Below are 10,060 nucleotides of genomic sequence, written 5' to 3' on the forward strand. Positions count from 1 at the left end.
CACGAGTTGTATGAAAAAGAGAGGACTGCAAAAGAGACAACATTACAACGTGCACCCTCTGTTGCTCTGGACATCATTAGATAACCATAATTACCTGGGGATTACAGTGCATTATATCAATGAACAGTGAAAGCTGTATTCACATGCACTGGCTATAATGAAAACACAGGCGAGACATGATGCTGAAATGTGCGTGGGATACTTTATTCAAGTTGCACAGCTGTGGAATGTGTCAAATAAAGTCACCACACTCAGCATAGACACATAAGAGCAGCTGCAAGACATTTGTTGTTTGAACATGTACCCTGCTTTGCGCAAAGTCTCCAGCGTTCTGTCACAGTATCTCTGCGTAACAGTGCGGTTGAATATGTCCTGGCCAAGTGCAGAAAAGCTGTGGGGCACTTTAAACACAGTTCAGCGAATGCTGCAGAATTAGAGCAACGACAAGTTGAACATGGACAAAAGAAGGAATCGCTTATGCGAGACATTCCAACCAGATGGAATTCAACTCTGGGCATGATTTTAAAAAATAAAATAAAAAAATAAAAAGATCAGGAATGATCAAGATTGCAATGGCAACTACAGCTGAAATAAACAGCTGAAAACGCTATTGGAGCCTTGCAGGTATGTTTAACATTTCTCACTATCCTGTCTGAGTGCTAATGTAAGCGATACAAAGTGTACAGTGTACACAGTGCAGTATTTGTGTGTGTGCAGCGTGATTTTTTTGTGCACAGGGTTTTTAAGGTGAAATTCAAACACTTACTGCCTAAGGATCATTTTAAAATGTTTCCGGCACCTTATCACTGGGGTAAAATTCATATTGACAGGAATAAATATACTCATGATTATTTTATCACTTTATCACCATGTGCATTCTATTATGTTATAAACATTTAAAATAGTTTCATGAATAAACAAGTTTATAAATTAAAAGTTCCTAATTTAGTAAAATACAAACAGTTATAATGTCAAGCATTTTTCGCTGATGTTCAGGCATTGACTGTCAAGAAGTGCACAAATAGCCTGTGAAAGGGTTAGTTAGCAATTGAGTCAACGAAATGGTAACTATTTTAAATTGGGGTACATATCAGTTTAAAACATTACAAACACTAAAAAAAAAAAGAAGAGGGATTTTAGAATAAATTTAAGTTAAAAAAATAGTACATGGAATTAGTAGGTAGTTTTTTTTATTTGATTAGCTTTTAATCAGTCCAAAATAACAACAAAGGATAAAGCTAACTGAAAAGGTATAGGGTGAAGCTGCATCCAATTGTGCCTATGCCCTTCTTTACAAAACAAAAGCACACTTTCAAGGCTCCAACACAAACAAGTTTTAACATCTTGAGTTAACTTAAATGAGTAAAAAAAATAAAATAAATAACTCAGAGTAAATTAAGTCCTTAACGCAAGCAAGGTCCCACAGTATTTTATTCAGAATCACATACATAGCTTTCCATCTTACCCCAAAGAGTTCAAGTTTCTATCAATGTTTCGCTTCTTTGATATGCACATTACAAAACATTTGACACAGCAGTCGAGTGCATTGCTTTGTTTTAGCACGCGTGCTAATTCAGTCATCCACAGGATGCTTTTAAGAAGGTATTTAGAATACAAGACGATAGATAGCATACAACAAAGTAGATAGAATACAAAAATGTAGATTATTCCAAATCACTGTCACAGCAGTTTTAATATTTTACATGTAGATTTTCATTCAAAGCTGAATTAATCACCACTACTGTACTACTACTGTACCAGCACATTCATCCTGATCCTTATACTGAGATTTTTGTTTTGGACTCAGCAGGCAAAAGGTTTATCTCCGGTGTGTATTCTCGCATGTATGTTTAAGTTTCCCTTTCTAGAGAATCTATGACCACAAACTGAGCAGGCAAAAGGTTTTTCACCTGTGTGCGTTCTTGTGTGACTTTTTAAGTTTCCCTTTAGAGAAAATGTTTGCCCACAAACTGAGCAGGCAAAAGGTTTTTCTCCAGTGTGCGTTCTCGTGTGTGATTTTAAATGTTCCTTTGTAGAGAATCTTTTACTACAGTCAGAGCAGGGAAAAGGTTTCTCTCCAGTGTGTATTCTCATGTGTATTTTTAAATATCCCTTCATAATGAATCTTTGGCCACAAACTGAGCAGGCAAAAGGATTCCCATCAGTGTGGGTTTGTGTGTGTATTTTAAAATATGCCTTTGTAGTAAATCTTTGGCCACATACTGAGCAGGCAAAAGGTTTCTCACCAGTGTGGATTCTTGCATGTGTTTTTAAATGTCCCTTGACAGAGAATCTTTGGCCACACACAGAGCAGGCAAAAGGTTTCTCACCAGTGTGGGTTCTTCTGTGAGTCCCTAAATGTCCTTTCTGGGAAAATCTTTTACCACAAACTGAGCAGGAAAAAGGTTCCTCACCTGTGTGTGTCCTTCTGTGAACCCCTAAATGTCCCTTCTGAGAGAATCTTTTACCACAAACTGAGCAGGAAAAAGGTTTATCGCCAGTGTGTGTTCTTGTGTGACTTTTTAGGCTTCCCTTTTCAGAGAATCTTTGACCACAAACTGAGCAGACAAAAGGTTTCTCTCCAGTGTGCGTTTTTGTGTGTGTTGTCAAATGGTTTCTCTGAGCAAATCTTTGCCCACAAACTGAGCAGACAAAAGGTTTCTCTCCAGTGTGTGTTCGTGTGTGTGTTGTCAAACTGGTTCTTTGAGCAAATCTTTTACCACAAACTGTGCAGACAAACTGTTTCTCTCCAGTGTGTCTTCTTGTGTGTCTTCTTAAATGTCCCTCTTGAGTGAATCTTTGCCCACAAACTGAACATGCGTAAGGCTTCTCTCCAGTGTGTATCATCATATGCTTTTTCAAAAGAGACTTGTAGACAAACGTTTTCCTACAATGAGAACATTTCCAGCATTTGTTGTCAGTGAGACATGTCATATCCCCTTCAGACTGTTCATCGTCGTCAGTGTGAGGAGAGAGTGACATGTCATCACTATCTGATAGTGGAGCTATGAGGCCGTCTGCTGACGATTCTGCAGAGTGGTCTCCATCACCTTCTGGTGCCATATGTGGACTTGAGCTGCTGCTTGGAGACTCCGCCCCTCTCTCACTTTGCCCTTCATCTTCGCTCTTCAAAAGGACAACAATCGATGGCAACTTGGTGAAATCCGCCTTCTCCTCAATGTTCACAGGCTCTTCTTCCACCTGCTCAATATATAGGAGTTCTTCCTCCTCTTTAATGTAAGGATGCACTGGCTCATCCTCTTCTTTAATATGAGAAGGCTCCAAGGTTTTACTGATGTCTGAAAGAAAAAAGAAGACAAACACACGGTTTGGTCAAATCAAGTCTGTTGTGACTTTGATGTCTGTTGTGACTTTGATGTTGTGTATTACTGGTTATATTCCATCCATCCATCCATTTTCCATAGCGCTTATCCTCACTAAGGTGGCAGGTGAGCTGGAGCCTAACTCTGCATTTAAAATGATCAGGCGTTAAAAAAAAAAAAAAACAGTGGAAAATGGATGGATGGATTACAGACCCTTTGCAAAAAAATAGAATATCATGGAAAAGTTGATCAATTTCCACAATTCCATTCAAAAAGTGAAACTTTCATAGATTATAGATTCAGGGCCCACCATTTAAACAATTATTTTTTTTTTATTTATTTGTTTATTTGTTCACACAATTTGAGCTTTCAGCTCATAAAACCCACGAAATCAGGAGTTTAAAAAAATCTGAATGCTGTGAAGAAATCACAATTTACTTCTCAGTTTTTGTAGAAAAAAGAGAGAAAGAAATGAGGGTCACATTAAATCAATCAAAATATGGTACTTTTAAAACGATACGTTAATCAATATTAGGTTGGGAATCAGCTTGCTCTAATCACTGCCTCGATGTGCCGTGGCAGTGAGGCAATCAACCTATGGCGTCGCCTGGGAGTTATGCAAGCCCAGATTTCCTTGATGCTTGCTGTCAGTTCTTCTTTGTTTTTGAGTCTGGTGCCCCTCATTTTCCTCTTGATAATACCCCATCGATTCTCAATGGGGTTTAGATCCGGCGAGTTTGCTGGCCAGTCAAGCACTGTGATGGCATGGGGATCAAATCAGGTTTTGGTGCTTCTGGCGCTTCGGGCAGGGGCCAGGTCCTTCTGGAAGATGAAATCTGCATCTCCATACAGATCCTCAGCAGAAGGAATCATCAAGTCCTCTAAAACATTCTGGTAGACTGTTGCGGTGACCTTGGATTTAAGAAATCAGAGTTTATTTTAGATTTTTATATATATTTTACAAATAATAGAAATGATGATCTTCCGGACCTTTGCTTCAAGAATGTTTTTCGAACTGGACCTCCTTACATTTTAAATGAAGACTCCTGCCCTACCGTGTTTTTGATGAAAAACTTCGGCCTAGCATACTTCTGTATTTGAATGTTGGTTATAATGGAGGTACTTGGAGAGCAAGTATTTTCCAGGCGGTACTTTGTGTACAATGTTTGGAAGCACCGACCAAGGTGAGATGTAAATCCTGTGAATGTGTTAAGGAACGTTAATGTATGACTATGCAATTCACACATAGACACGGATCTAGCTATTTACTTACCTGTAATGGTGTAAAAAGTACAAAAATTTGAGTGCATAAGCTGTAATGCCATCAGGCCTGCTCTCTCTGAATCAGTGAAACTCAAATAGTATGAAAAAGAAAAATAAGCTCTAGTCTCTGTCACTGTGACACAAATGTGCCCCATGAACTGTTTATAATGAATAACCACACAAACACACACATCGGAACGTTGTGGAAATGATCCACCAATCCGCAAAGTGATTTATCAGAGCCTTCATTGAAAACAAACAAACAGTGGAGGGTTTGCCAAACAGTGGGAAAGTCACCGGGCAAGCAGATTTACCAATGCTAAATGATCGGCAAAAGTCATCGCCATTTTTTTAACATGCCCACCTGTGTGTAGATTTCAGAATGACTGGACTTTCTCTTCAAGTTGGTCCCGTTTCTCTTTTTCTCTCTGCATTCAACCTCAAACGAGCTACGTAACCTCCTTACGGCGTCGTTTGGATTGGTTCTCTTGTCATCTCCTTCTGCCTCTTTAAATAAAACAAGCTCTGATTGGATCTTGTCCCTGGCAGACATTTCCAGACTGTTTTTATTTGTTGACCAAAACGTCAATACGTTTCGTCATCGGCTTCATCCCCAGAAATGCATTTTTATGTAATTATCGTCAGATAAATTAGGTGGTTGACTATAATGAATAAAAATTCAAATCTGCGTACACCACCATCATCCCCAAACTCCTCTCCTCCAAGCTTCTCCAGTTCAGCGTCTCGTCTGCCATCTGGCAGTGGATTTACAGCTTCCTGACGGGCAGGACACAGCAGGTGAGGCTGGGGGACACCACCTCATCTACATGCACCACCAGCACTGGGGCCCCCCAAGGATGTGTCCTCTCTCCGCTGATCTTCTCTCTCTACTAGAACAACTGCACCTCAACGCATCCGGATGTCAAACTCCTGAAGTTTGAAGACGACACCACAGTCATCCGCCTCATCAAAGAGTCTGCGTATCGACAGGAATTGGAGCGGCTGGAGCTGTGGTGCGGGCGACACAACCTGGAGCTGAACACGCTCAAGACTGTAGAGATGATCGTGGACTTCAGGAGGCATCCTTCGCCACAGCTGCCCCTCACGCTGTCCAACTGCCCTGTGTAAACCGTCGAGACCTTCAAGTTCCTGGGAATTACAGTCTGTCAGGACTTGAAGTGGCCCAGCAGAGGATGTGCTTCCTGTGGCTTCTGAGGAAGCACGGCCTGCCACAGGAGCTGTTGAGCCAGTTCTACACAGCGGTCATCGAATCAGTCCTGTGTTCTTCCATCACAGTCTGGTTTGGTGCTGCTACAAAAAAAGGACAAACTCCGACTGCAACAAGCAATCGGGACTGCCCGCCAACCCACCCTTGAGGACTTGCAGGCTGCCAGAACTAAGACAAGAGCGTGCAAAATCCTCTTGGACCCTCAACATCCCAGTCACCACCTCTTCCAGCTCCTTCGCTCAGGTAGGCGCTATCGATCAATGCAAACTAAAACAAGCAGACCTTCCAACAGCTTCTTCCCTCTTGCAATCAACGTCTTAAACAGTTAACTTACAATTCCATTGTAACATGCTGCCAATTTTGTCTTGAGACTGTAGTCGCATCTCTGTCGGGCCAATTATACATTACTCGTGCACTCACTGCAGTAGTCTCGCCACTCTGCACTAGTTGCATATCTGTTGTTGCCCAATACTGGCCACTCATGTGCTTGAGAAGTATCTGCACTATTTGCACAATTTACATTGTTCCAGATTATCGCACTACTAGTCACTTTAAACTACATACATTTCTAGAAGTCTGCGCACCATTTGTACAATGTTCACTACACCGGACTATTGCGCTGTTAGTCATTTCAAACTGCTCTAAATTGCTAGAGAGACCCGGCATCATTTCAGAATCAGAAACAGAATCATCTTTATTTGCCAAGTATGTCAAAAACACACAGGGAATTTGTCTCCGGTAGATATGCAAATAGTGCAACGTGGTGAGACTACTACAGTGAGTGCACGGGTAATATATAATTGGCCCGACAGGAATGTGACAACAAACTCAAGACAAAAAGTTGCCAGCATGTTGCAATGGAATTGTAGGTTAGCTGTTTAAGAAGTTTATTACAAGAGGGAAGAAGCTGTTGGAATGTCTGCTAGTTCTAGTTTGCATTGATCGGTAGCGCATACATGAGGGAAAGAGCTTTTTGTTTTTATGTCTCAAAAGTATTCTCTGTCAATTGACTGTCTGTTGTCGTACTAGAGTGGCTCCAACTAACGGAGACAAATTCCCTGTGTGTTTTTGACATACTTGGCAAATAAAGATGATTCTGATAATTGTTTTTTTTTTTGGCAACAAAATTAACACTGATGCACACCTACGTATGCAACAAGTTGCCCGCTCTGCCTCACCCACTGACGTCTGGATTTTGGCCTGTTTGACTGCCGCTGCTCTTCCCTCATCCCCTCTGGCTCGCCTGCTCTGAGGGAAGTGAAGTGCGGCTGGGCCACCACCTGAGGAGGAATCTACCTGCCATGGTTCATTTCATCAAAAGGACACTTCTGCTGTTTAATCTAACATTGCGTAGCATTTCGGGGTTGAACAACCTCAATGACGTCATTGCTGTTGTCTTATTTTCAGTCGTCAACTCGCTGTGCACGCCTCCTCGCCATCTATTTGGCGAAATATAGACTTGCTCATTTTGGAAGTGACCGATCTAGCGGTCTTATTTTTAGTCAAATATTGCCACCACCAATTGTCAGTTTCAGCGTGGCGTCGGTTGGTGCCAAAACATGTGATCGGCGATTAATCAAGCTCAAATTCGACGCATCGACGGTTCAACCATTGCGACCCCTTTTCAAGGTTTCTTCCTTTTTTCCCCACGTGGGTTTTCTCAGATTTTGTTGTTGTTGTTGTCGTTTTGCCTAGATGGTGGGCTGCGTTTGCCCCCTGGGCCCACGTCATAATTGTGAGGGGCCACCACCAGATCCACAAATTAAGTAGCCATTATAAATCATGTTATATTCCATGTAACGTGATACACACAGCGCGCAGGAGATGATTTAGTTTAAACATAAACACGGAAATACGTAAAACAAAAACAAAAAAAAAGCATTTCCTAGCAAGAAGTGAACAAACCTGCAGGGTGTAACCCGACGCGAGGCGTCTTGAAAACAGCGTCCAGTATTTGACGTTCTCGCTCCTTCGCCTCATTTGGTCCACAAAGTTGCTCCTCGTACTCTGCCGCTGTCCTTCTCGCACACATTCTCACACGGCAGTCACGGCGCTTTTTTTAGGCTCACACTCGATCTCGGCTTCGCGATGTGTCTATGACAAACGCGTCTCTTTGTCAGCAAGCTAGGCTAGGCTAGGTTAGGCTAGGCTAGGCTAGGCCTGGAAGCTTCAACGGGCACCGATACGACTTAAACCGGACACGAGGATTTAACGAATAATGTTTGAGTCCAAGCGAAGTACCGATGGACGCACCGCGTCGAGGATTCAGTTCGTTCGGTAGAAATTCAGTAAGATTTAGTGAGGTGCGTCGAAGAGAGAGCAGCGATTACGTTAAAAAATAAAATAATAATAATAAAAAGTGCGCGGATGGGGAGCTGCAGCGGAAAATCCACAGCAGGGCGCTTGGTCGCAAGTTACGTCACGAGCACGCAAATCGACATAATAAAAACGGAAATACTAATCAAAACAATAACACCTTTAATTGTGTATTCTTCTTGCGGGAGACAAGTCGGCGTTGACGCGGCTCAAAAGATCCAACTTCGAGAAGCTTCAGCTTGTACCAAGATGAAATTGAGCAATGTTTTTCTTCTGTTAAGCGTAGTAATCAATGAAAAACGGTGACTAGTGTATTGTACATTATCCAAAATAAACACACATCTGACCGGGCTTTGCTATTATTGCTTTAAAAATAGATATGTATAGTTCGTCAAGTTACAGTGTTTCGCTTCTACCTCCCTACGTCATTACCCTCACGGGTATTGGTAGATAGACACGCCCATTTTGAGCTCTGTGCCGATGTTGACACTAAGCTAGGGAGGTCAATGTCGTCAGCGCATTCAATGTGTGTGGACAGCAAGAAAACTAAAAGACCAAGGATGTCAGTACATTGTGCTGCATACGGTTGCGTAAAATGGCGTACAATTACGACAAGGAAACTGGGAGTGCCTTCTGCGTGTAAATGTAAAAATAATAATTGTTGCTTTAGAAAAAAGCGTGTCTATAGATAGGATATGTTTCGGCGTTAACAAAACAGTAATCCACATGAAAATCGGTTGAGAAATCAGAAAGTTACGACAATTTCAGTGTCCATGCATTGCCTTCAATGGGAACGTCGGCCTTCCCAACATGGCCGCCACGTAGGCACATCGATTATTCCGGTGGCGACAAAGCGCTAGTGTATCTACTGGTCATAGCTCTTCCTGCTGATTTTTATTATGGCATCGCTATAGTAGGCGGTGTCTGCTATCTAGTGGCGAATAGTACTATTACAACCTAAAACTGCTCTGTTATGGTGGAGAAGACTTTTTTTTTAATTTAAGGGCCACTACGACTGTGGGCGCTAGCCAAATGTTTCCTCTACCAGATGTTTAAAATTTTCAGGAAAAAAAATTGTAAGAACATTTTGTTTTCAAATAATTTTTGTTTTTTGCTCAAATTAATTCCAAGTGTGCTCACGGGTCGCATGCCAGTTGCCCATGCCTGCCTTAATGCATGGAGTAAACTTAAAAAAAAAAATTGCTTTGTGAATATGAAGTTACCCTCGCAGAACAGACTAACAATCATGTAAATTTCTCCATCTTTGTGTACAAAACAAGTGGCAATATTTTCCCCTTCAATCTTAATAGTGTGACCAACCAATTGATTTATCTGATACTAAAGGGGGTAGCCACAGAAAAGATGAGTTACACTTTCTTCACTGGGGGCAGCGTGGCACAGAGGTTAAGTGTCCACCCTGAAACCGTCTGAAGTTTGAGGCCCTGATGGGTCAACTGAGAGATCAACTGTAAGAGTTAAATTGATGACACTTTTCTTATAGTTTACATTTTATGTTTACACTTTTTTTTTTTACAATGTCCACTACCGGGGTGTGTGCAGCTTGTCGGCCTCAGTTAGAGCCCCACTGTCACGCTGCCAACAAGCTGTTGTCACTCATCTTCTCCTGCCATGTTTTGTAGAAGTTAGAGGCTCTCAACATCCTGGCATCATGGACCTTCCCAGGTGGTACAGCAAGCATGTCACAGAATCACCCCCTCTCATCCACGGTCCCCTGATGTGGGAATCACCTCTTACTGGTGGCCTTTGCACCCTGATGTGGCATCCATCAATAGCACCGATGGAGTGCATCACAACATATTCAAACTGGGGCTTTGTGACACAGAAATGGTGTGTAAAAGTGTGATCATCTATGGTCAGCATGATCTCTCACTCTGTTCTAATTGTTCTAATTTGCTGCGTAGGCAGCAGC

At 41.9% G+C, this 10,060-nt stretch overlaps 1 protein-coding gene across 4 annotated transcripts; it reads right to left on the bottom strand.

Annotated features, from left to right (window-relative positions):
- Positions 1-1,413: 1,413 nt before the first annotated feature.
- LOC133489829 (gastrula zinc finger protein XlCGF57.1-like) lies at positions 1,414-8,661 on the bottom strand. 4 transcript variants are annotated; one of them, XM_061798984.1, is made up of 3 exons: positions 8,291-8,582; positions 7,720-7,908; positions 1,414-3,299 (listed from the first exon to the last, which is right to left on the bottom strand). In XM_061798984.1, exons 2-3 carry the CDS (start codon positions 7,844-7,846, stop codon positions 1,804-1,806), a joined length of 1,623 nt encoding a protein of 540 aa, XP_061654968.1. In that variant the 5' UTR covers positions 7,847-7,908; positions 8,291-8,582; the 3' UTR covers positions 1,414-1,803. The 4 variants fall into 4 exon arrangements, with proteins under 4 accessions (XP_061654968.1, XP_061654969.1, XP_061654967.1 ...); XM_061798986.1 differs by lacking the exon at positions 1,414-3,299 and adding exons at positions 3,306-4,235; positions 4,951-5,093 and having other exon boundaries at positions 7,720-8,661; XM_061798985.1 differs by lacking the exon at positions 7,720-7,908 and having other exon boundaries at positions 8,291-8,581.
- Positions 8,662-10,060: the final 1,399 nt, after the last annotated feature.

This window comes from Phyllopteryx taeniolatus, chromosome 15 (assembly GCF_024500385.1).
Source record: "Phyllopteryx taeniolatus isolate TA_2022b chromosome 15, UOR_Ptae_1.2, whole genome shotgun sequence".
Classification (NCBI taxonomy): Eukaryota; Metazoa; Chordata; class Actinopteri; order Syngnathiformes; family Syngnathidae; genus Phyllopteryx; species Phyllopteryx taeniolatus.

What these genes read in the sequence shown, in the direction of transcription:
- LOC133489829 (XM_061798984.1), bottom strand. Translation starts at nt 7,846, where the DNA reads ATGTGTGCGAGAAGGACAGCGGCAGAGTACGAGGAGCAACTTTGTGGA. An exon ending in CGTCGGGTTACACCCTGCAG is followed by an intron (nt 3,300 to 7,719) that starts GTTTGTTCACTT and finishes TTTTTCTTTCAG; the next exon opens with ACATCAGTAAAACCTTGGAG.